General features: G+C 52.6%; 1 protein-coding gene across 1 annotated transcript in view; it reads left to right on the top strand.

The window, feature by feature from the left end:
- Window positions 1-4,563: 4,563 nt before the first annotated feature.
- The window catches only part of TMCC2 (transmembrane and coiled-coil domain family 2), a gene marked incomplete at both ends in the record, with an annotated part of 35,704 nt that continues 14,621 nt past the window's right edge, over window positions 4,564-25,646 (top strand). Inside the window, 2 exons of the mRNA XM_084244732.1 lie at window positions 4,564-4,770; window positions 17,514-18,047. Of these exons, the coding sequence (XP_084100858.1) occupies window positions 4,564-4,770; window positions 17,514-18,047 (741 nt within the window). The remainder of the gene's footprint in view (window positions 4,771-17,513; window positions 18,048-25,646) is intronic.

Raw genomic sequence — 25,646 nt, 5'->3', positions numbered from 1 at the left:
TCTGCCTGCTCTGCTCCCTGCTCTGGCTCTGGTGAATTCTCTCACCCTCCCGCGCTTCTGACTGTGCCCAGTGCATGTATAAACAAACAAACAAATAAATAAAACATGCCTCTATTAAAAAAGAAAAAAGAAAAAAAAATTAAAAAAAAAAAGATTTATTTATCCTTATGCATATAAGAACTGGTGTACGGGCCAGAGGTATGGGGGGTAATAGGATTCACCAGAGACAGAGTGGGGAACAGAACAGGCAGATCGATAGAAACACACTGCTGAGGGGAGCAGCGAGCAAGACAAGAGTCAGAGAGGTCTGCTGCACCATGTGGGTCAGCTCCGTGGCCAGGGATCGAACTTGTGCTGCTCCCCTGGCTTCGGGTAGCTTCATCATGCTGTGCACAACCCCTGTGCCACCAGTGAGACCCCAAGAATCCAAATTCTTACATGGATTTTCTAACACCAAGAAAGTCTAGTGTTGTTCCCACTATATGTGTTATTTGCAGTTAACTAGGTGTGCCAACACAGAAAGGAAAATGCTAATGCTATATACCACCTATCACCTCTTGTGTTGTCAATCTGCAACTTTCTATCCTAAACATCAAAACATAGACCTAGGACAACAGAATGATCCAATCCTTCAAATAAATTTCAGTTAAAATACTTTCAAGTCCAACTTGAGTATTGAAGAATTTACTATCGCTAATGAAAATGCCAGCAGCTTTACACTGGCAACTGTGGCTCACACAGGTCACAAATAAGAAATTCTGACCCTCATGCCATCTTTAAATGAAAATATAAAAATGGCAAACTTAAGGTCAACATCAGAACAGACACAAGTCATTTTTCGAAGTAATAATGGTCTCTGCTTCCTTATAGTGTCACACGGACTTCCTCCACTTCAGCTTAGAGTCAGATCATGAAAATGTGTCCACGGGGTCACACTGTTTGCAGGTCATCTCTTGCTGCTTCTTGCCCAGGTTTCTATGGGGACCCTGCACTTCTCTGGGGACAGGTTAGGTAGGAGACATCTCTGCCTTTCCTTTCCCATTAGAAATGCTAAAGACTGGGGCCTCCCTGGTAGCGGAAGGGGTTAAGTGTCAGGACCATGAAGCTATCAGCAGCCACTGCATCACTAGTTCTATCCCTGGCCAGGGAGCTACCCACATGGTGCAGCAGACCTCTCCTGACTCGTGTCTTGCCTGTTGCTCCCCTCAGCAGTGTATTTCAGTTGATCCACCTGTTCTGCTCCCCACTCTGTCTCTGGTGAATCCTCTCACCCCCCACACCGCTGCCTATACCCAGCTCTTGTATGCATAAATAAATAAATCTTTAAAAAAAAAAACAAAAACGCTAAAGGCTTGTAGCTTTGTGTTTTCACTTTGTGCCTGATCCTGCGTAGTAGATGTGGGGGTGGTTCTACATTCTCAGCCCATCCAAAATTTCCATCTTCTAAAAATGGAGCTGCCTGCTTTACAAAGTAGCTGCTTGACTGAAGTAAATTCTTAGCAACTTAGGTTGTTCTAGGATACACATTAAAATGAGTGGTTGGAATGCTGTCGGGAACTCACAGACTACGAGGACTGATGAGGCTAACACACAGGACGGTGTGAAAGAGAAGGGTAAACTGTAAAAGCCTAGAGATCATCGAGTGACTTGAAGACTGAGCGGTCCCTTCATGCAAGCGTTGCCAATGGCTCTTAAGTAGTAGGTTGTATCAGAATTGCCTGGAGGGCTTATTAAAACAGATTTCTGGGCCTACTAGTTTTGATTCAGTAGGTCTGATTGGTGTCTAAGAACTTGCATTTCTATCAAGCTTCAGGGTGCTGTTGCTGGTCCCCAAGCCACCAATTTGAGGCTGCTGGGTGGGCCGACACCACTGTGCTTTTAGAAAACCAAGTTCAACTGTGTAAATGTCAACTTTTTATTGGCTTTATTCAACCATGCATGAGTTGGGCAGCATCCCATTTATAGGCAGAAAGGACCTCCAAGCAAAATGAACATTTGAGGGACGGAATTTGACAAAAGGAAGGTGAAACCCCCACCCTGCAGAGCGGGCTGCAGGACGTGACCAGCTCCTTCTGGTTGCTGCCTCAGCCAGAAGCGGTGGCGAGTTCTCCCCAGCTGCCTGGTGCATGCCGCCTGTGGGCAGCTCCTCCCTGGCACCCGCCCCAGAAACTGTGGGCAGTGCAAGCGGCAGTGGGTGGTGGGCATTTTACTCAGGCTGCAGGCAGAGGCCAGCAGTGATGGTGGTTTCCCTACCACGCTGCCCCAAGGCAGGCAGCCCCTGGTCAGAGCCGCAGGAGGAGCAGGAGAATTGGCCCCATGGGGCCAGGCCCAGCGCTGCGGCTCTTCCAGTGGTAGGCAGTAGGGAGGCCCGTGGATTTGGTTCCTGGATTGTAGAATGGACCACCAGGGTCAGGTTCAAGGCATGAGCTGGTTGATGCTATGGTCCAATCAGACTTGTGGGTGGGGAGCCCTGAAAGAGGCCCAGGGCAGGAGCCAGCTTGGAACTCTCAGACTCTTGCAGAGACCTCCAAAGAAGGCCCAGCAGCTGAACTCCGACGGGAGAAGAGAAGCCGAGAAGCTTCACAGATAAGCCAAAGAGCTTCACAAAGGCCAGGCTGGCCACAACTGTCTCTGTCCTGCCAAAGGCTAAGGACCTGGTATCTCAAAGAGCTGTTTACTGCTGGTGCAGGCACCTGATTGACCGACACCACCTCCCACTGCAGCTACCTCCGTTGTTGCTGTCCAGCATACGTTACTGTCCATCCCGACCTTCAGACTGTGGCCCTGGGCTGCTGAGGTATGATCGCAGTGGCCCTACCTGTTAGCACCTCCAGCTGTGATGAGTTGGATCCTGGCTCCTGAACCCAAGTGGTCTGACAGTTGTGTGTGCAGGTGAGAACCCACGGACAAGGATCTTTCCTCTAACTGGCCACTGTCCTTGACCTACTATAGCACTCTTTCAAAGGGAGCAAGGACAAAGAAGTTATACTGGCAAAGAGTGATGTGTGCCAAGACCACTTTCATCGAGGGGATGGCAGAGGCTATCAGGCAGATGACCTCGTTACTGCTGACCAGGTGATTCTTCCTTGAGTGGTTTCAGATTCCATTTCCGGGAAAGCTGAGACTGCAATTAAGTCTACATTTGTTGACCTGGGTTAGCCTAAGTGACTCCATTTTGGGTCTGTTGTCTAGTTTTAACAGTATGCACAGTGAGTAGGCACTCACCTGGGTTGTTATACTCTGAGACATATTTTGGTGACCCCGACCATTTGTACGCCCTGCCTCTGCGTTATGCAGCAGTTTGGCTGAGATTTATGAGAAAAACACCGTGTTCCTTCCCTCCATGTGTATCAACCTCCCGCCACTAGTACCCAGTCTCACGTAGAGGTGGCTCCACAGATTGCAAGAACTCACACACATTATTGTATTCAGACATGAAATACTTTCAAATTTCTGCATAACGCCAAGCCTCATGAGATAGTTACTTAAAGTAGGAGCGGGGGCGAGGGGTCAAGAGCCATCCCACTCGGGAATGTAGGTACAGGTTTGTGTTTGGGTCAAGCATCCTGGAGGCTCGGTGTCTTATATAAGAAAACCTGCAAAGTTAAAGTAAAAAAAATCAGTGAGGACAAACATCCCTACTGCGGCCCCTCCCAGCTAAATAAAACGAGTGGGTGGGGTGCTCCGAGAGAGCCTTCCTGGGGCAGGCGTCTCACGCGTCCGCTAACCCGCGCCTCGGCTCCGCAGCCCGCTCTCCGCAATGCTAAGACGCAGCAGCAGAGCCCTCCGGACCGCTCCTGGGGGAGCGCACGGTGCAACCAACCCTAAAAACGTGGCCGCGCGACGCCCCCTCAGCCCTCCGGGCTTCCCATTGGCCCGCTGCCGTTGTCACTCCCTCCTTGCCTCGCCTTCCCCTCCCGGGCGGAGGCGCCGGGCGGGGTAGGTTGCGCGCTCGCTGCTGGCTCGGGCCGCGGCCGCGGCTTTGCAGCAGGCTGGGCGGCGGGCCGGGAGCTGGGCGCGCGGGCCGGGAGGGGGCCGGGCGCGCTGCGGGCTCCGCGGCCAGCCCATGCGGGCCTGGGCCGGCGGCAGGGCCCGGGGCCGCAGCTGGCGACTCGGGCGGCCGACGAGGACCTGCCCCGCCGGCTGCCCGGTGCCCAGCCGCGCCCAGCAGCCCGGCTAGCCGGGAGGGATGCGCGGTGCCGCCCAGCTCCCCTCCGCCCTGCCCATGCCCTGAAGCAGAAAGTTTGGGGTGCGGGGGCGAGCTTCCTCCTCCCGCTGCAATGACTGCCCAAGGATTCCCGCTGCCCAGCGTCGACTGTGACCCGTCTTCGCGCCCCAGGTCGTAACGAACTATTCCAAGCTGTAACCAAGGCTCTCTCCTCGCCCCTCCCTTTCCCACCTTTAAAAGGCTTATTTTTTAATTCAAGCGATCGTGGTCCGCCGACTCCCCTCCAAGTTAATAATTTAGACCCCGGGCCTCGATTCTCAGTGTAAGAGGGTGTGCGGTCGCCCCCAAGACGGCGCGCTGGAAGGACAGATTCCCCTTGTCGACCCACATACACCATGAAGAGGTGCAAATCCGACGAGCTGCAGCAGCAGCAGGGCGAGGAGGATGGAGCTGGGCTGGAAGATGCCGTTTGCCACCTGCCGGGCGCGGACCTCCGGCCTGGGGAGGCCGCGGGTGCTAACTCTGCTGGCGGGCCAACTTCAGACGCGGGCGCCACGGCGGCGCCCAACCCGGGGCCCCGAAGCAAGCCTCCTGATTTAAAGGTGAGCGCAGACCCTCCCCTGGCAAGCCAGCCAGCGACTTAGCTTTCCCCGCCCCGCGCAAAAGTGCTTTCCCCGGATAAAAGCGATGAGGAAGCCAGGCAAAGGTCAGAGAGGATGAGCGAATGTTCCGCCAGCACCCTGGGCAGGACGTCAGGTACCATTTGTACCTCTGTCTTTCAGCTCCATTTCAGGCCTCTTGTTTGTTCCTCATTATTCAGCAGACGTTCTAGTGACTCACCCATCCGAGATTGTTTGAATAATGTGTGTGAAGTGCTATTCGCAGACAAAGGGCTGAGAAAAATCCAAGATGCTAACTAAAAAGTTGACATCACTCTCCCTCCTGTAGGATGGTAGGGGAAGAAAATTACAGCGTGGGAGGCCAAGCAGAGGACCATGCGTTGCCTTTGCTGAATTTGTTTGCTCCTTTTGGGACCCTTCTGGATGAAGCTCAGTTTGTCCATCTGTGAAAAGGGAGTGCGGATTTCTTGCCATTAGGTGGAGCCAGAGGTTCAGCAAGTGCTTGGAGATCGCTGCCTGCCTGCTGAACCAGCCCCCAGGGTGGAGGACTGACAGGTGGCCGAGTGTGCTTGGGCTGGTTGGGGCGGCGGTTCAAGTTGCACACACGCTGAGCCGGCAGTTAGAACCAGAATCTGAAAGAGCCGAGCACATGCAGCTGGGAGCCGTTTATTTTCCAGCCCGAGATTGCCGAGACAGTGGTCGAGCATGTTGAATGTGTCTCTCTATTAATTAAAACAGCAGCTGGGATAAATAATGCACCTTTGCTGGAGCTGCCACAGGGACTGCAGGCTCAGACCTCTAAAGCCAGCTAACCACGGGGCTGAGCGAGATGTCAGCCCACGGAAGGAACGTAGATACCTTGGAGATTGATGCCTTGGGGAGAAATCTCTGGAAGGGGTGCATGGTCTGGGCTAGGGAAGTGAAAGGACTCGTTATGTTAAATAAAGCCTGTATCCTATGGCAGCGGCCACCAAGGAGCTCACCAGAATGAGCCAATGACATTCCTCATTTGGCCTGAGAGGCGCAGAGTCAGGAAGTCAGAGTGCAGGTGAGTGTGCTCTTACCTGTGTGTGTGTGTGCGCGTGTGTGTGTGTGTGTGTGTGTGTGTGTGTGTGTTACCTGCCTGTGTCCTTGGGGATGGGTGAGGAGGGCGACTGCCATCCCCTGTGCGTACTTTAAAAAAATTCTGATAGTTATTCCAGGGTGACCTCTGGTTCTGCCGCTGCCCTTTTCTGGGGTTCGGGGCCAGCCTGGTGTCTAAGGTCGAGCCCCACTGGACAGGCCCCCCCAGGCAGCTGGTGTTTTCATTGGGTCAGGCCCAGGGAGCCCTTGCTGCCTGCCCCAGCTGCAGCCCTGAACCCACCCTGTGTAGTCAGGAGGTGTGGTTCCTGGTCTAACGGAGAGGGGGAAGGTTCAGGGACACCCTTAATCTGGAGGAGAGGGCCAGCCTCCTTTCAGACTTCAGCTTCATTTGGGGCTGATTCAGACGAGTCTGTCCAGTGAACCCTGACCAGGTGGGACCCTCACTCTGAATCTGAGAAGTGCCTTGGGGACTCCTCAATCTCCAGCCCAGCAGCCTGGGCTCTCCATTCACTTGCTTCACGAGGGAAGGTGGGCTGGTCGTGGTGTGGGGGCTGCCGTGTCTTTGTCTCTGTAGATAAAGCTGCCTTCAGAAGCTCGCTTATCTACGCCTTCCTGTATCATCTCTCTCTTTTTTTGGTGACACCCTCATTCTGGCCAGGGCCGATAGGGGAACAACTCTACACATAATGAAAAATGTTGAACTGAATCAGAATTGAGGTCAGGTAGGAGAAAAGAAACCCCTCATGTCCCCAGCCCCCAAACATACCACCGAGGTCGATCACAGTTGGCAGGAGAAACAGCGAGGAGGAGCAGACATAGCTGCTGCTTCTCAGCGGAGCAGGGGGAGACGAGCAGGGCCTTTCCTGTTTATCTCTTGTCTGTTTGCTATCACAACATGTTTACAGGATGGGGCCTTCAGAACCAGACATGAACTTGGGGGCCACTGCGATTTGATGTGCTGTGTGATCTCAGGCAGAGCACTCATCTTTTCTCACCTTTTCTTGGGGGAAAGGGATTGTAAATGTCGGAGTGTATCCAAACTTGTTTTCCAATGCTGGAAAAGTGGTGTTCTGCTGCTGGCACAGTTTTCTAATCATGGAAAAATTCCGCAATTGGCCCTGGAAGTGGATAGAAGTAGACTTGTTTTGGAATTGGTGGTGGCACCAAAGAGGGAAAATTTCAACTTTTAACACCTCCTACCACACACCTGTGTGTGATTTCGGGAGACAGCAGTTCTGGTCTACGTTTGTTTTCATGTTAAACTTTGGAGAAGAGGAACCTTTAGTCTCTTAGTCCCCACTCCTATTTTTCAAGACGCTCTAGGCTTTGTGATAGATGAAGTGCATTGGAGGAAATCATCGTCATTTAAAAAAAAAAAAAAAAGAGGCACTGTCTGAGGCATCTTTTGGAGATGGGGGTGAGATGGGGAGAGAACTTCAGTCTCCACCAAAGACGCCCTAATTAGTGGCAGAGGTCTTAGGGAGGCCTGTGGTCTCACTCTGTGGTCCTGCAGCGTTGAGCTTACTTTGGTCTGGGATTTGTGGTTTGGGATGGGGAGGGCCAGGGGAAAGAAAAAAAAAAATAGTTAAGCAACAATCTTAAAGGAGCAACTGAAAGTAGAATTGCCCCTCACCCCAAGGGGACTCATGAAGGTACTTTGGGGACCCTCTCAGCTGCTCCGTACACGGGTGTCACTTTTGGGGGAGGTCACGGCAGACTCTCCTGCGACAGGAGCCCAACAATCCAATCACATTCCCAGCCGCTGTGGCATGGATTCCTGTGATAGTCTCTTGAGTTCATGTCTTGATTCATTTGTCATCATTATAAGTCCTTTGCTGCTTTGCTTCTAGATCCCCTGCTGGCTGGAGGGGAGATGCCAGGATTACTGGCTGTGGAGAGTTTGGTCAACCAAAAGTACGTTGGAATTCTAGCAAGAAGGCTCAGATCCGGTGTGCATGGAAACTGGGGGAAGGGAGCTGGGGAGGGGGAAATGCAAAGAGGGACAGGAGCACATGTCCCTGTGAGAAAGGCAGCATGTGGTGGATGTTGCTGAGGCCTGTGGTGAGTGGTTGAGCATAAGAGTCAGCTGGGTCTGCCTGTTGCCTTTTAGAAGCCAGAGGGCAGGGGAGGGACCCGGCTCCCACCCCTGTGTGACTAGAGGAATGGAGCCTTTCCTGAAAGGAAGGGCCTGGATGTACTGGCCAGGGGCCTCCCCTGAGGTTTTCTTTCTCCTCACAAAAGCCCCTGTGAATAATTCCCCAGGGATTTCTGAGCAGTATTAATATTTTTCCCAGAAGAAAAAGGGGGAGAGCTCCAAAATCCATTATTTCAGTCCAGTTTGAAAAGCTTTTGACTCATTTGCCTTCCAGCTTATGTTCTTCCATTCACACCATGTGTCGACCTGCCTGCTCAGAGCTGAGATCAGGAAAAGCAATTAGAAGGCAGATACCGAGAGAAAGTCGCAGCTGAATCCTCTATGATTCTGGCTGCTGGTGGGGCAGGACCTCCTCCCCACTTGCAGAAAGCCCACCAGAGAAGGAATCATGGGGGAGTACATTCCAGACAGCTTCATCCAGAAAGGCAATTTTCGGTCGTGAATCCTGGCATGTGTATAAGTGTCTGAAAACAGTATGTATAGTTTACATGACAGCAGCAAAGCAGACCCCACCTCCATCCCTAAGTCAAGAAGGACAATGCTGACATTCCCAAGAAGCTCCAACTTGTTTTCTGTCCTTGTGTTGGTTTTGCTTTAAGGGACAGGTTTTGAGAAAATGAATAGGTCTCAGTTTCTGCACTTTGCGCGCGCGCGTGTGCGTGTGCGTGTGCGTGTGCGTGTGTGTGTGTGTGTGTGTATAGAACTGGCGTGTAGGCCAGAGGTGGTGGTGGGGCAGCGGTGGTGGTGAGAGGATACAGCAGAGACAGAGTGGGGAGCAGAACAGGCAGTTCTACTAAAATACACTGCTGAGGGGAGCAACGGGTGAGACAGGAGAGGTCTGCTGCGGCATATGTGGGTCAGCTCCCTGGATAGCGATCGAACTCAGGCCATAGCAGCGACAGTGCTGAGTCTTAACCCCTGGTCCACCAGAGTAGCCCCAGTTTCTCCACTTTTGTGATGGAGAAATAAGTCACCTGGTAGGAGCTCTGGTGGGGTGGTGGAGAGCCTGGCCTCTAGCGGAGGGCCCTGCCAGTGGTGTGTGGCTCTGTGGGGGGCCTGGCTGCAGTGTCGGGGCCCCTGGTTCTGCTTTGGAAGGGATATGTTCAGGCTTGAAGATTCCTGCAGTCTCCAGCGGGGGCTGGGATAGGCCCGGGGCGGGGGGGGGGGGGGGGGGGGAGCATTGAGGATGACCCAAGAATGGAAACGCCAGGTCAACCATGCCCCAAGGCCGCAGGTGCTGGCTGAGCCTTCAGGTGAGCTCCCAGTCAAACTGGATGAAATACTTGTAAACAAATCTTGTAAGGATGCTGGCATGAGAGCTTCCAATGCTGAGTGCTGCAATCAGAAACTGCTGTCTAGGGGGAGGTGGACCAAAGAATGGGTCGGAAGTTAATTACCAAACAAGAGGAGAAGGCTTTGGGTCAGGTGGGAGAGATACAGGCAATTCTTGGAATTAGGAATGATAATGGAAATCAGTACATGTGAATTCTGTTTTTCTGTATTTTTTAAAAAGATTTATTTATTTATGCATATAAGAGCTGGGGTACAGGCCAGAGATGGGGGGGTGAGAGGATTCACCAGAGACAGAGTGGGGAACAGAACAGGCAGACTGACTCAAATACTGCTGAGGGGAGCAGCGGGCGAGACAGGAGAGGTCTGCTGTGCCATGTGGGTTTCTCTCTGGCTGGCTGGGGATTGAACTCGTGCTGCAGAGGCTGCTGCGGATTGCTTCATAGTACAGTGCTTAACCCCTTGAGCCACCAGGGAGACCCCACTTTCTGTATTCTTAAATACTTATTAATGATTAATTTAAAATGGCTGTTAACTTTTTTACTTTATAACTTATAGAGAACTCTCCCATATTTTTCATTTCTTCACTATGGGAGGTAGGTAGGGTAAGCATTAGCAGAACATCCTTATTTCTTTTTTCTTTTTTCTTTTTTTTAAGATTTATTTATTTATTTATACAAGCACTGGGTACATCAGAAGCATGGGAGGGAGAGAGAATTCACCAGAGCCAAAGCAGGGAACAGAACAGGCAGACTGACGAAATACACTGCTGAGGGGAGCAGTGGGTGCGGCAGGAGAGGTCTGTGTGCCATGTGGGGACCCTCGCAGGTGGCTGGGGATCGAACCAGTGCTACAGAGGCTGTGGGCAGCTTTGCAGCCCAGTGCTCAACCGCTGCGCCACCAGGGGAGGCCCATTTCTTTTTTCTTTTTGAGGTAACATTGACTAAAGGGGATAGGTTCACCTCTCAGATGGTCATCACCATACCACATGCCCCCCACCAAAGCACCCATAGTTATTTACCATAAACCATTGGGCCCCTTCCCCTCTTTGTCCCACCTTTACCTTCTCGCCTATTCTAGAAGCCTCAATTCTGCAGTCATATTTCTAGAGTTTGTTTTGGTTTCATTTTATCACTTTGTCTTGTTTCTCTGTAGTCCACACATGAGTGAAGTCATCTGGGATTTGTCTTTCTCCTTCTGACTTATTTCTCTTAGCTCCATCCCCTCCAGTCCCATCCATGTTGATGCAAGCAGCAAAAGTTTTTTTTTTACAACTGAGAAGTATTCCATTGTGTATATACCACATCTTCTTGAGCCACTGGTCTACCGCTGGTATTTAGGTTTCTATAACTTAGCTACTGTAATTAGTGCTGTAGTGAAATAGGAGTGCATTTATCCCTTCAAATTAGTGATTTTGTATTCTTTCAGTAGATAGATAGGAGTGGAATTGCTAGATCGCGTGGTAGATGGAATTGCTGGATCATGTGGTAGATCCACTTTTAATATTTTTTTAAATTTATTTATTTATGCATACAAGAACTGGGGTACAGGCCAGAAGTGTGGAGGGTGAAAGGATTCACCAGAGACAGAGTAGGGAACAGAACAGGCAGACTGACTGAAATACACTGTTGAGAGGAGCAGCGGGTGAGACAGGAGAGGTCTGCTGTGCCATGTGGATAGCTCCCTGGCTGGGGATCGTGCTTGTGCTGCAGTGGCTGCGGATAGCTTCATAAGTTGTGTCGTAACCCTTTGCGCCACCGGGAGGCCCCTACTTTTAATATTTTTGAAGACCCACCATATGCTGCTTTCCAAAGGGGCCAGTCTACATCCCCACCAACAGGTCTCCTTTTTCTCCACATCCTCGCCAGCATTTGTTTCTGGTCTTTTTGAGCTGGGCCACTCCTACAGGTGTGAGTGGTAGCTCATCATGGCGCTGGTTTGCATTCCCTAGTGTAAGAGATGGTGAGACTTTCTCCTGTGCCCGTTGGCCATCTGTATGGGAGAAGGACTTTACAGATGGGGTGTGAGATGACAAATGCCACCCCCTTATCAGGCCTGTGCATTGTGGATGGGGATTTGGTGTCTTGCCAGCCCCGTGCATAGTCCTAATGGAAGCAGTGGGGGCAGTGGAGCAAGCACGGGTTGCCTCCTCTGTCTTCCCTGCCCAGTGTGAGGAGGGCAGAGGGTCCAAGGCCAGCATGGCCTGCTCCCACCTCCTCTCTAAACTTTAGGACTGTGCCGAGCAACCCTGTTGTGGGTTTGTGAAGAACTGGTTACCAAGGGCCTCCCTGGTGGCACAGGGGTTAAAGTCTCAGCACTGTCAAGCTATCGCCAGCTACTGCAGCCTGAGTTGGATCCCCCAGCCAGGGAGCTGACCCACATGGCACAGCAGGCCTATCTTGCCCACTGCTCCCCTCAGCAGTGTATTTCAGCAGATCCGCCTGTTCTGCTCCCCACTCTCTCTGGTGAGTCTTTTCACCCCCTGCACCCCTGGCCTGCACCCCAGCTCTTGTATGCATAATTAATAAAAATAAATCTTAAAAAAGAGAATTGGTGACTGATGATGGGAAAGCATGTGGCAAACGAAGCTCTCAGTTCTCTTAACACATATTGGGTTCTAGATGGAGTCCCAGCTGTTGTGGGAGAGGTCTCTCAGGCTTAGTGCTTAGAGTGCTTTTGTGTGTATCTCAACTGCTAGTCCCATTAACAAGAATCTCTCCCCCAACAAGGAATTGAAACATCCCATAGCACCTGCATTATTTGTGGCTGAAGTTTAAAAGAAGTGTGGATGTCAGGGGCTGGGGAAAAAGACTCAGGTTACTTAGTGGTGGGTGTAGAGGCCAACTCAAAACTCATCTTTCCTCCAAGAAATGGCCTCTCCCTTTGAAATCCTCATAGACTAGGTTGTTCTTGGCTGAGAGCCAGACTGCACTGGGACTACCCGCATCAACCAGACACAAGCTTCTCTCCCTGTTAGGAAGTTAGAACAAAGCTGTTGAGGGTCAGCGGATATTTGTGATTGTGTTCGAAAAACATTGACTTTTTAAACTAAATGGCTAAGGCCTTTCTCACTGCAGCCAACTTAACTGTGTGATATCTACTCTGGAAAACAAAGCTGCCGTAAGGGCACGAGCCCCCACTTAAGCCATTCATAAAGACAGGAAGTCCATTTGGGCTTCTGGGTCTGTGCTTCTCTCCTTCCAAGTCAGCGGAGTCTTGGCATCACAAAGATGATAGACTGAGAGGAGGGTTTAAACTGCAGCAGGAGGGAGCTGAGTTAGACACAAGAAAAAGCTGCCTGACTGAGCATTTGAAATCTTTGCAAAACATTAAGGCTTTGGAAAGGGGAATTGTCTGTGGATTAAGCCATCGGTTTGGAGGTGGTTCTGTAGACTCGTACCGTTTCCACGTAGCACAGTGTTGGTGGTCGTGGGGTCGCTGCCAGGTGATGTAGGAGATGCAAAGAAAGAAGCCACGCAGCTCCCGCCCTCCACTTCCTCGTGTTCCCTGCAGGGCTTGTCCATAAGCAGGTGAAAAGTTGGATAAGTTTGAGCGTGTTCTGAAGCTATGGCACCTGGAGGTGCATGCGAGGTGGGGGTATAGAGGACAAGGTCTGGAGCTCAGAGGGAGGGGCACATGCTGCCGTGATTGGAGGTGGTGAGAGTAGCAGAAGGAGAGCAGGCCAGAGGGCAGCCTGCAGGGGACTTTAATAAAGATCGTCTCTGCTGGTGTGTTGAGTTGGTTCTGTCTAAAGATTGGATGCACTGGGTCACCTTTCCTGACTTGCATTGGCTCCAGACAGAATTCTCGAAGCAATAAAGGAACAAGGAGTTAAAATTGGGAATAGGAAAATCTTTTGGCCCTGAGTTGAGTTTTGAGATCTGTTTCAATGTCAACTGTGATACTGAGGAAGCAGAAGATGATTCCGAAGACCTTTCATCACTGTTTGCAATAGAAACCCCAACAGGCCTGCAAGTTGCAGCTGGTCCCCCTTCTCCATCACTGTGGTTTCAGGGTCAAACCTGGGGTGATGGTTCCTTTCCTGCTCCTCCCCCAGGTCCTCCACCCAAGGCTTCTGAAGGGCAACTGGAGACTTCCACATCCATTTTGTGTCCCAGAGTAGGACTCTGTGGGTTTCGACAGTGATTAGCGCTCTGATGCTGGCCCTGTTTCCATAGAGACCCTATAAATAGAGGAACGTTGGCGACCTAGGCTTGCTAAGGCTCACTGTGACCCAGTCACCCCCCTGAACCCTCCCAGCCGAACTGTTGGTGGGGCAAAGGGAGTTCCAGACCCTGGTGGGAGGAAGGGGTCTGCGGTCAGCTGCCAAGTGGGATAATTAGCCATAGGTTAGTGTGACTTTTTAAAATCCTTTCAGCTTTTCTGGGAGTTGTTAAGAACATAGGGACCTGGAGGAATTAGCTGCTTTTGGCTATTTTTAACCAGATGGTGCCAAAGACGCTGTACCCTGAAGCATTTTACTTTTGACCTCATGAAGCTGTGTCTGCAAATTTGGGAGCAAACTTCCCCTTTGGGGGGCCCACACCCAGGGAAGAAAATGGATGAAGCCTGCTCTTTGGAGACCGCAGCTTTCTCAGGAAGCCTTTCGGAGCCATATAGTCCACCCTTTCTTCCTGAGAGGATGATGGCACCCACTCAGCTGCCCTTAAAGATAGTTGTGGGGGAGGAAGTGGCCACCTTCCCCTGTTTAACTGGCCAGGTAGTGGCACCTGAGCCCAGAAGCCCAGACCGTTACTCTCCCAGCTCTTGCTCATTCTCATGCATCAATGAGAGCTGTTGGTGTCCCAGCTCTAACTCTGAACATCTCAGCTCTCTTTTCCTAATATGTGGCTTCATTTGGCCACCAAAATGGTTTCTAGCAGCTGGGGGAAAGCAAAAGTCACATTTAGTGAGAGGCAAGTGACATTTAGTAGCTGGAACCTGTTAGTCAGAGCAGGTGGTGCTTTCTGCTGCGTTGGTGGCTAAGTTCCCTCCAGCTAGTCACCATGGTTTTCCTCATTTCCAAAACTTGTGGCTGGTTATGTGTGTGTGTGCTGGGGTTCTTTTTTTTTTTTTTTTTTTTTTACACTTACCATGTTATGTTAAAACTCCCTAGTCAGCTCCTCCTGGACACCCACTCGGGCCCTGCAGCTCCTGTGCCCCCCTGCTGTCTTGCCTTGTGTCTTGTTAAGTGAGGAAAACCCTTCTTCAGAGCACCCCCCACTCCATTATTCTTTGACTTTATTCTTTTCCCTTGTGACTCCTCGATCTGCTGGAGCAAAGGTCCTGTAGTCACCCTTTGCTTTCTTTCAACTGCAGAAGAGAAAGGGAGGTAGGAAATGAAGGCGACAGTGGTGAAAGTCCTGTCATGTGACATGGGCAGACCCATCACGCCTCAGAGACCTAATTCCCCGGGCTCTGGCTTCTTTGTTTTGATCCCGTCCTTGACACTCCTCAGACACATGGGAATACTGTTATCTGCGTTAGTTTTGGAGCACCACTCAGCTGTGCTCAGCCTCAGTTTGTTCATCTGCAAAGTGACCCTGTGTCCGTCATGCCCTCCCTCCTGAGGCTAGGCTGATGTCAGGCTAGAATGAAGGCATGGAAAGCACCTTGGAAAACGCTCTTGTGCAATATCAGACATGAACTGATCAGGGATTTTAGGGTCCATAACTATACAGCAAAGTGGGGTCACTGATGTCTCCAGCACCTCCCAGCCCTGCAGGTTTCCTGGGGGCTGAGGGGCACGAAATGCCTCAGGGCTGCAGGACCTCAGGGGTAGTCTTTTGAAGGGTGCCTCTACCTGAGTTGATAGAGAAAAGGACCACCTGTGTTGGAGAAGCCAGGTAAGGAGTGCTGGGGGGGAGGAAAAAGAAACCTGGAATCAAATGCTAGAAAGACAATTTATAATCTATAATGTGACCATTTGGCAGACGCAGCTGGGTAAGTTCTGGAGCCAGCTGGCCCCATCCAAAGTGCCTGGAGGGAGGTCTGGATTAGCTTGGGCCTCAAGAGGAGGAAGGCGTCCCGGCTGGTCCCCAGACTGGAGGGGACATCTTGGTTCTGGCCTGAGCAGATTTGATGGGCCTCCTGGCCACCTCAGGCCAGCCTCCAGGGACAGGTAACTCCCAGGGGGATACCCAACCCTATGTGACCTTGCATCTCCAGGGATGCCCCAGAATTTAGTTCTTGAGAAGGCATGCTGGTAGGCCTAACTTCCTCATCTAAAGATGGAGATGTTGCTGTGAGAGCTGGGAAAATCAAGTGAGGTAACACGGAAGAAACAAGCACCTTGAGGCCTCTAGTTCATGGTGAGTGGTGGTGATGTACCTTCTCTGATGTCAGGGCCCCGCTTCTTTTGAGGACTGTGGGGAGGTGCAAATAGGGTGACAAATGAAAATCCTAAGTTTTTACACAATACACAGTAGCGTGGTTATTGACAAACAGACATTAATGCAGCTGACAGATCACGGAGGGGAGGAGCAGGGCGAGAGCGGGGTTGGCTAATTCAGAAGAGCTGAAGATGGTTTTTTCCTGGTTTCTGCACTAAATTTTCTGCTCTCTAGGTTTGTTTCTAGAAAAAAGGAAAATCCAATATGTGCAATTCTTTGGAAAGTCTTAAAAAAATGACTGAGCTGCTGTATGAAATTACCAGTTGTTTCTCACAGGTGAGGATCAACAGTGGCTCCTAGAGCCCCAAATGGCTGATTCTGAATTTCCCTCTTTTTAAAGTGTGGGTTCTCACCTGGTCTCCACGCCCCATTGGCTCCTGCTGGCTCTGCCCTCTGCCAGGGTTCAGCCTGGCCTGATAAGCCTGACAGGCAGCTGCTGGGATCACCACCAGCATCCCTCTGCCAGGCAGCCCGGCCACCTCTGTGAGTGCTCCTGACTGGGGAGCAGGGGACAATCTCAGCAGAGAGCCAAGAGGGAATCCTGGGGCCAGGGTAGCACTGGGCTCCGGGGCCTCTTTGATTCATTTCCACCTGAGGGGAAGCTCTCATTTGGATAGCGATCATGACATGCCAAACAAGTGGTCACATTACTGACTGGATTGTAAGATCTGCCCATAGAAGCATGTTTATTTGTTTTGCATCTATCAGTTTATTGTAAAGGCTCTTGGAAGGAACACCGATGAACAGCCGATGAAGAGGTTTATGGGACAAGGTCCAGAAGGGTCTCCAGTGCAGGAGCTTCTGTCCCCATGAAACTGGGCTGGGCCAGCCTCTGGCCTGTGGATGTGTTTACCAACCCAGAAATGCCAGTTCAGTTTATTTTATTATGAGCTGTATCAGGAAGAGATTAGTACAAATAACGGAAAATGTACTAGCATTGTATAGACAAAGAGGTTTACTTATCTCATGCAGCAAGAATTCCAGGGTTGGCATTTACAGTTCGGTGGCTCCATGGGACCATCAGGTCCCCAGCTTGTCCCTTGAGGGTCCACCAGCTGTGTGTCATCCTCGCCGCTGCAACGTGGCTGCTGCAGCTCCAGGCGTTACCTTCACATTCCAGAAGAGAAGAAGTAGGCAGGGCCTGTACCTTTATCAGGAAAGCAAAAATGTTCTTAAAAGCTCTCACCTGCATTTTCACTGGCCAAAGTGTGTCACGTGTCTACTACTAGCTGCACAGGAGTCTGAAGAAGCAGAAATTTTTAGCAAGCAAGTTAAGACCTGGCGGTTTGGTTGGTAAGAAAGGGGAGTCGACCTCAGATAGGCAGTTAACAGTGTGGGCTACAACAGGATAAGCTGACGGTACGGGGAGTATGGCAGGGAGGCAGCTTTGAACGTGGATGCTGGGTCATCGACAGGAGCCCATGAGGCCTGCAGGAGGGCCTAACAGAGACAGAGGAATGACTAGGCTAAATCAGTCCAGGAGGCACAGCCCTGTGGCTGGTTCTACCTGTGTAAGATGATGAGCCCCAGGCCAGAGCTACAGGGATGTCATGATGGGTGACCCCGAACCCACATGCTGTAGGGAACCATGTGGCTGCATTTCTTTGGGGATGAAAGTGGGTCTGAGTGGCCCCCTTTCTGCAGGGTGACCTTTCAGTGTGAGTGGCCATTGCTGGGGTCTTCCAAATTCTGAGGACTGGACTCCTTGCACTGGTCTCAGGCACAGACTGCTCACCTCTGCCCCCAACCAACTCATCCTTCCAGAACCGTCCGCTGACCAGGGCTCTTTTTCTTTCCCCTTTAAGAAAATTCAGCAGCTGTCAGAGGGCTCCATGTTTGGCCACGGCCTGAAGCACCTGTTCCACAGCCGCCGCCGGTCTCGGGAGCGGGAGCACCAGGCGACTCAGGATTCCCAGCAGCCCCATCAGCAGGGCATGTCAGACCATGACTCTGCGGACGAGAAGGAGCGCTCCCCGGAGATGCACCGCGTCTCCTACGCCGTGTCCCTGCACGACCTGCCGGCAAGGCCCACTGCCTTCAACCGTGTGCTGCAGCAGATCCGCTCCCGGCCCTCCATCAAGCGGGGTGCCAGCCTGCACAGCAGCGGGGGCGGCAGCAGCGGGGGCAGCAGCCGGCGCACCAAGAGCAGCTCCCTGGAGCCCCAGCGTGGCAGCCCCCACCTACTCCGCAAGGCCCCCCAGGACAGCAGCCTGGCCGCCATTCTGCACCAGCACCAGTGCCGCCCGCGGTCCTCTTCCACCACCGACACAGCCCTGCTGCTGGCTGACGGCGGCAACGTGTACCTGTTGGCAGAGGAAGCCGAGGGCATTGGTGACAAGGTAAGGGGGCCAGGAGGACAGCTCTGGGGTTGGGGCTTGTCGAGTCAAGGGCCATCTGTTGAGGGGCCTCTTCGCCTGGGGACCTAGGCTGGGGCCCTGCCTAGTGGGTTTCAATGCCCTGGCACCCGCCTGGTTGAGGGAGTCAGAGGTAGACCCAATCAAGAGGTGGTGCCCATGAGCCTGGCTTCTATTTGTCTAGGGATCTGCTTTTTAAAATCGTGTTTTGCTCAGGTTGGTGTTAATCTTGGCTTGTTTTCCTGAAATGTGCTATCAGGGCAGTGAGTACACTGGTTAAAGGCACAGACTGGTCAGACCCTGGTTCTGCCTCTGTCTGGCCTTATCTGTCATTATCCTCTTTGTCCTCACTTTCCCCACTTGATAATGGGGACTGCAGTACTAGAGTCATTTAGGAGTAAATGAGTTCATGGAATGGAGTCGGGCAGTGTCCTCTGGCATCATCACCCACCAAAGGCAACCGGGAGGTACCTGATGGGTGTTTGGTGAAGGGGAACATCTGGTTTGGTGCTTTCTGGCTTTCTGCACTCAGCCCTTAGTCATGGCACAGGCACAGTCCATCTTGAATTCTCAGGTGCCATCAGGATGAGCAAGTGGAGGGGCTGTCCTCACAGAGGGAGACAGACAGTGAATAGGGCTGCAAGGCCATGGCAGAGCTTCCAGGGAGACAGGAGCTGAGTCTTGAGGATGGAGTGTAGTTTAGCCAGGGGAGGGGTGAGGAGGGGCAGGCGGAGGGAGGGTGTAGGGGCTACAAGGGGCTCATTGCAGATGAAGTGTCCAGCACTTTTGGGGACTGACAGGTCGGCCCAGGACAGCCACAGGGTAGTGTGAAGCCATTAAACAGTGTTAGGAAACTGGCGAGAGGTCTCTTTGGGCCTCCGTGTAGACAATAGATTGGGAAGGGGCTAGGAAGCCATTTCTGGAGATAATACAGGAGTTAAGTGGCAGCAGTGAGGATGGTTAGGGAGAGACGGGTGCAGAGGACACTGGGAAGTTGCTGGGTGAGAGTGTGGATGAGGAGCAGGGACAACAGGTTCCTGGCTTAGCAACAGTAGGGTAGGGTGCTCTCTACTCGAGAGGGAGTAGAGAGGTGAACGGAGGTGGACAGAGCATGTTTGAGGAGAAAAGTGAAGTGTCCAGTCTGGGACATGAGAACCGCAAGTGCCTCTGGGAGCTGTCCAGCTTGAGGGGCTCATCCTGGGGAGAGGTCTGGGCAGGGGCCAGCGCTCAGGGAGTCACATTGAGTTTGAAGCCACATGTGCCAGTGAGACCCTCAAAGGACATGTGTGGAGTGAGGAGGCCAAGGACAGATGGACATGCGATGGACAGAGCAGCCCGCTATGCAGGAGTAAGAACCTGCAGAGAGAGGTGGTCTCAACAGTGGGGGCACAGACTGCACCTGGATTGGGGTGTGCATGCCAGCAAGAAACCAGTCCCAGTGGAGTGAGAACAGGGGCGACCGGGGCAGTGGTGGTATGAGTTTGTGTGAGGAAGGGGACCATGAATTTTGGGTTTGGGGACCATGAATTTTGGGTTTGGGGTTGAGGTATTCTGGTTTTTGTTGTTCTTTTAAACATGGGTCTAGGGCCTCTCTGGTGGTTAAGTCTCAGTACTATGAAACTCTCGCCAGCCACTGTGGCATGAGTTCAATGTCCGGCCAACGAGCTGACCCACGTGGCACAGCAAACCTCTCCTGTCTCACCCGCTGCTCCCCTCAGCAGTGGATTTCAATGGATCTGGCTATTCTGCTCCCCACTCTGTCTCTGGTGAATCCTCTCCCCGCACTGCACCTCTGGTCTACACACCAGCTCTTGTATGTATAAATAAATCTCTTTTAAAAAAAAAAACGGGGGCCTCCCCGGTGATGCAGCGGTTGAGCGCTGGGTTGCGAAGATGCCTGCGGCCTCTGCAGCGCCGGTTCGATCCCCGACTGCTCCCCGGCTACCGGAGGCGGGTCCCACATGGCGCGCAGACCTCTCCTGCCGCCCGCTGCTCCCCTCAGCGGTGTACTTTGGTCCTTCTGCCTGCTCTGCTCCCCGCTCTGGCTCTGGTGAATTCTCTCACCCTCCTGCGCTTCTGACTGTACCCAGTGCTTGTATAAACAAACAAAAAACAAACAAACAAATAAATAAATAAAATAAAACAAAACATGCCTCTATTTAAAAAAAAAAGGGTCTAATAGGTCCGGAGAAGGGCTCTTGATTTTCTTTTCAAGTGAGGTGAAAAGTCATTGGCAGATTTGTACAGATGAGTGAAGCTTTTTATATAGATCCCCCTGGCTTCTGGGTGGGGAAGAGGCTGTGAGCCGAGTGTGAGCAGGGCCAGGAGGGAGCTGTTGGGAGAGCCAGGGTGGGGGCTGGTGACCTGCAGCCCCATGGAGGTGGGGAGTGTTGAGAAGAGACCAGATTCTGGATTTGCCTCAGCTATCAAGCTACAAAGGTTTCTGTTGGATGTGGGAGCAGGCAGAATGGCCCCAGATTTTTGACCTGGCAGCTGGAAAACAGAAATTGGCATTAACTGGGCTAGGGAAGACGGCCAATGGAACAGACATCGGGAGGGGGGGGGCTGTGAACTAGGCTAGGACTGTGGCCTGGACACTCATATCTGAGATGGCCATTTAACACCCACGTGGAGATGCCACAGCAGCACTCAGATGCTGAGTCTGGAGTCCCATGGGAGAGCCACACATTTATTCGGGAGTTGTCAGCGTGTGGATAGTACTTGGGACGCTGGCGATGGGCTGCTTGCCAGCATAGCCCCAGCTGGGGAGAGGACAGTTCTGAGAGGAAGTTCTGGATGTATTGGCTAAAAAGGCAGCGTGGACTCTGAATCTCAACCCAGAGGTCCTTTGGAATGAACATCTTAAATGAGCAAGCACCCAGGCCCAGCTCTATGCAAAATTCAAATCAGAACAGTCCTGTCAAGGAAGGGGCTCTGACACGACAGCTATTTTAGGAAGAGGGAGACGTGAGCCTTCTCTCCTGCTGCCTGAGAGAAGGTCAGTTGACCCCCAGAAACAGGGAAAGCATTGCTGATGTTTGCTAAGTGGGACAAGGGGCCTGGGGGACAGGGGCAGGCACAACGGGTGGAGCCTGTCAGGGCTTCTCCATGTGGCTTGTGTCTGGCCTTCACAGTGCCTCCACGATGTCCAGGGGGCAGGGAGGTTCTCTCCTTGCTGCTGGTAGAAGACTAGACCTGAGACCCTTGGGTGAACTGACTGTGGGGCTGGTTCCCCAGGTTCAGGACCTAATAGAAGAAATGATTGTTCTACGACTGCTTTAGAGCTTGCAGCTTCCCCAAGCCTGTCATACATGTTACCTGTCCACCTTCATAACATCTCTGTGAAGTTGCCAAAGCAGATGTTACCTACAGTTCACAGATGAATAGACTGAGGTCTGGAGCAATCTAGAGGCGACTTGCCCAAGAGCACCCAGCAAGTTGGTGGTAGAGAGAAGACTAGATCCTGTTTCCACCATGTCTGCAAGGCCTAGCTGAGATCTGGAGGCACGGAGCCTGCTAGGGCCCTTTATATGCTGGGCCCATAGGGAGCAGGCTTGCCTCGGCCATTATGGCCGGATACTGGCTTTATCTTTTACCATTTCTCCTTCAGCTAAACAGTTTTCTGAACTTGGAGCTGTCCCTCTGGGGATGGGTGTGGCTTCAGGGATCCTGAGGAGAGGGAGTCCTTCAGTGTCCTATGGAAGGGGGCCTTGTAGCCATCTGGAGCCCTGGGTCAGCTGACTGCCGGCAGGCCCAGACGCCATTGGTTGGTGGAGAAGCTGCCATGGTTCCACCCAAGTCTCAGGGCATGAATAGAAGGTATTCTTCTCTCTCTAGTAAACACAGCCCCACATGCTCTCAGCAAACTCCCTGGCGATTACTAGCATCTATTTTTAATTCATAAGCCTCCCCCTCTACCCACACCCCTTGCCATTGTTTAAAATTCTCCAGCTGGCTTTCAGACCAGAGTGGTCCTACTGGGGGCTGAGTTGCTGAAACACCCTAACGGTCCTCAGCTGTCATGGAGGTGCCCACCCAGCCTCTGTCCTAGGAAAGGGGGTGACTGGAGGACAGTAGGGGTGCAACAGAGGGCCAGGTGGGCTCACAGCTCTGCCTTGGTGACCACTTGGCCACATCTGTCCCTTCCAGATCCAGTCATCCATCTTTGAGGCTCTGCTTAAGTGATTTCCCTTTAAAAACAAAAACAGTTGTCACTTCAGTCCCACCATCCTGCTTTCTATTGTTTGTGTGACACTGAACGAGACTCAGATCTCTGTCTCACACCTATATGTGGGAAATAGCAGCGCTCTGAGGCGTCGGCAGTGAATAGAGATGGGTCTGGTCTGTGCATGGCCTTCACCCCTGGAGACCGGCCCTGAGGCTGGTCAGGAGCTGCTGGCAGCACACACCCGTGTCAGCAGGGATGTGGCCCTGGCTCCTCAGCAGAGCCCCCATCCCCTGGTTCACAGAGCAGCCATTTTTCTCCATAGCTCTTCCCTCTGGCCCTCGCTGCTGCCAGGACTTCAGGGAGTGGATCGGCCCCTGGAGGGGTCAGAGGCTTGTCCTCCCTTTCTCTCATCCCTGCCGTGTCCAGCTTGGTCATTGCTTCCTCATGGCCTTGTTCATGACCCCTCCCTAGGTGTCTACATTCCTCTGGCCCTTTAGGGCTTGTGTGGGTGACCCAGTTGGAGGGTTCCTGGGAAGGGGATAGGGCTGGAGAGCTGACTTTGTGGCCAGCTCTGGCAGGCTGGCCCCTGGCCTAGCCTGGCCGCCCCTTCCCTTCCGTGTCATGTGACTGGTCTTCTTCCAGGACGGGAAGTGGCAGGGAGCCCTGGCTTGGAGGCCAGGCAGGTCCAGAGAGAGGGCCCAGGTGTCCCGGCTGTGTGGGAAGGTGAGGTGAGGGGTGGGGGGAAGGGTGGGGTCACGACTGACATTCCCCGGTGACCTGCGGTGGCATTATCTGCAGCCCCAGATGGTGGCCGCCAGTTCATCACCTAAACCAGAGCTGACTGCACTCCTCCACCAGATTTATCCAACAACAAGATTTCTTCTTCTCTGCCTGGCATAAACAAACACTCCTGTTTACTTGAGGGATGGCAATGAGGGGCCACCCTCAGTCCTAGGTTTTTGCCAAGAAGACGATCTTGGCAGGCGCCAAGGGGCTCTGGTTTATTTATGTCTGGAGCCTGCTGGTTCAGAGGTGGGTGGGGCTGACTCTGCTGAGAGAGGTTTTCAAACATGTCCCCCTCGGTTGCTGGCAGAGACCAGGCAATTCATCGGTGGGGCCTCTGGGTGTGCCTCAACATCTATGCCAGCTTACACGGGAAGCTGAAGGGCCCTGGTTCTAGGAGTCCAGCTGGGTCCCTGGGCCCGTCCTCACAAATGCATCCACTTCAGGGCCACATGATGCTCCACATGTCCACAGTCCCTCTGTACATGCTTGGCTCTGTGCCAACCTGAGCTCACTCCCAGCTGCTGGGAAAGACAGCTGGCTTTTCTGCTCCCTTCCCCCACCCTGCTACATCCCCTCCTCTGTCTCTGCCTCTGGGTGGAAAGCTTCCTTAGCCTGGAGGAGAGCCAGAGGCAGCCAGCCTGGGCCTCAGAGAGCTTCCCCAGTCTGTGTTGCTGCCAGCCACTTGGCAGGCTGGGCAGACTGCTCTGTGATTGCTGTCACCCCTGCTTCCTATCCTGTGGTAAGAAGCCCTATCTTCCAGGGGCCTTTGGGTGCCACCCAGCAGTCCCTCTTGTGGTACCTGGTGAGTCAAGAAGTTCTTCCTTTAGTCTGGTTTGAGTTCCTCATGTCCAGGCAAAGTCCCTGGCTTTTAGGGGTCCTGTCCACTGGAGAGGGACCAAAACCCAAGGACACTGCCCCTTCCCAAAAACTGTTTTACTTCCTGAGACCCTGAGCAGCAGTGATCCCAGAGACCCTGAGCGGCAGCTTCTTCTTGACTTTCATGGGGTATAGGCTGTTAGTTGTCACAGTAGCATGCCACCTCTGGGATTAGCCTTTATTCATCTTTCCCCCACTGACATCCATGACTTTATTCCCAGATAGAAAGTACCCAGGGCCTCCCTGGTGGTGCAGGGGTTAAAGTCTCAGCGCTATCAAGCTATGGCTGCTGCACTAGCTACTGCAGGGAGCTGACCCACAAAGGGCAGTAGACCTCTCCTATCTCGCCCACTAGTCCCCTCAGCAGGATATTTCAGTAAATCTGCCCATTCTGCCCTCACTCTGTCGCTGGTGAGCTTCTCACCCCCCACACCTCTGGCCTAGACCCCAGTTCTTCTATGTATAAATAAATAAAAATTAATCCTTTTTTCCTTTTTTTTAGATTTATTTATTTTGCATAAAAGAGCTGGTGTATAGGTCAGAGGTGTAGGAGGGTGAGAGGATTCACCAGAGACAGAGTGGGGAGCAGAACAGGCAGATCTGTGCCATGTGGGTCAGCTCCCTGGCCAGGGATCAAACCTGTGCTACAGTGGCTGGCAATAGCCTGACAGTGCTGAGACTTTAACCCCTGCGCCACCAGGGTGGCCCCTAAAAATAAATCTTTAAAAAAAATACCCAGTGCTCCCTAGATTAACTCTGGTTTCTGGGAGCACAGAATCCCTCAGGTGCTGGGGGTAAAGTTAGGTCACTTTCAGGTTACCTAACCAAGTTCAGGCCAGGCCCTTGTGGGAGACCCTGTGACTCTACAGCGCCCCCCGGGGCCGAGATGATGCTGGTCCAGACACTGATGGGAGACACCAGCCGGGCCCCCGTCCTCCCTCTGGACCAGCAGGCTCAGCCTGGACCTCAACATGCCCCCGAGCTGCCAAGAGGAAGCAGGGCTCGCACTTCGGGGTCAGCCCCCATGCCAGAGCCCATAACAGTCAGCAGCAGGTGCTATCGGGCTCCAGGGGTGAGAAGTGGTGCTGGTGATATGGGCTGGGAACATGGACCCAGCAGGTCTCCACAGACACTGGGCACATTCCTCCCTGGATCCACCACATCCCTGAGATGTGAAACGTGACCCTGCCCTGCCAGTGTCAGATGAGGCAATGGAAACACGGTGCCATTAACCTGATCCCAGCCCCTGGCTCTTCTTGCTTTTCATAGGCCAAGCTTAGGCTTCAGTTATACCCCATGGGGCAGAGGGCTTGAAACAGAAGCTGTGAGGAAAGCACATACCCTGTTGCATTCCTTCTAGACTCCAGGGAACCAAGGGCTCCCCTGAGCTGCAGCGGGGCTGAAGGCACTGAGCAAAATTTCTGGGAACTGTGGCCTTCTCTGCCCTCCTTCTATCTCCAGTGGCAGGCACTGGGGCATAGCAAGCAGCTGGTCTGACTGTTTTGGGCCGCCTGGCCCTGCTCCTCATACCCTCCAGGGCTGCAATCACCTCTGCTGCTTTTTTTTTTTTTTAAGATTTATTTATTTATGCATATGAGAGCTGGGGTACAGGCCAGAGATGCGGGGGGGTTGGGGGGTGAGAGGATTCACCAGAGACAGAGGGGGGGAATAGAACAGGCAGACTGACTTAAATACACTGCTGAGGGGAGAGGCGGGCGAGACAGGAGAGGTCTGCTTCGCCATGTGGGTTTCTC

Source organism: Talpa europaea (assembly GCF_964194135.1).
Source record: "Talpa europaea genome assembly, chromosome: 10".
Lineage (NCBI taxonomy): Eukaryota > Metazoa > Chordata > Mammalia > Eulipotyphla > Talpidae > Talpa > Talpa europaea.
The sequence above is the reverse complement of the archived record's forward strand: the minus strand, read 5'-3'. Positions and strand labels throughout refer to the sequence as shown.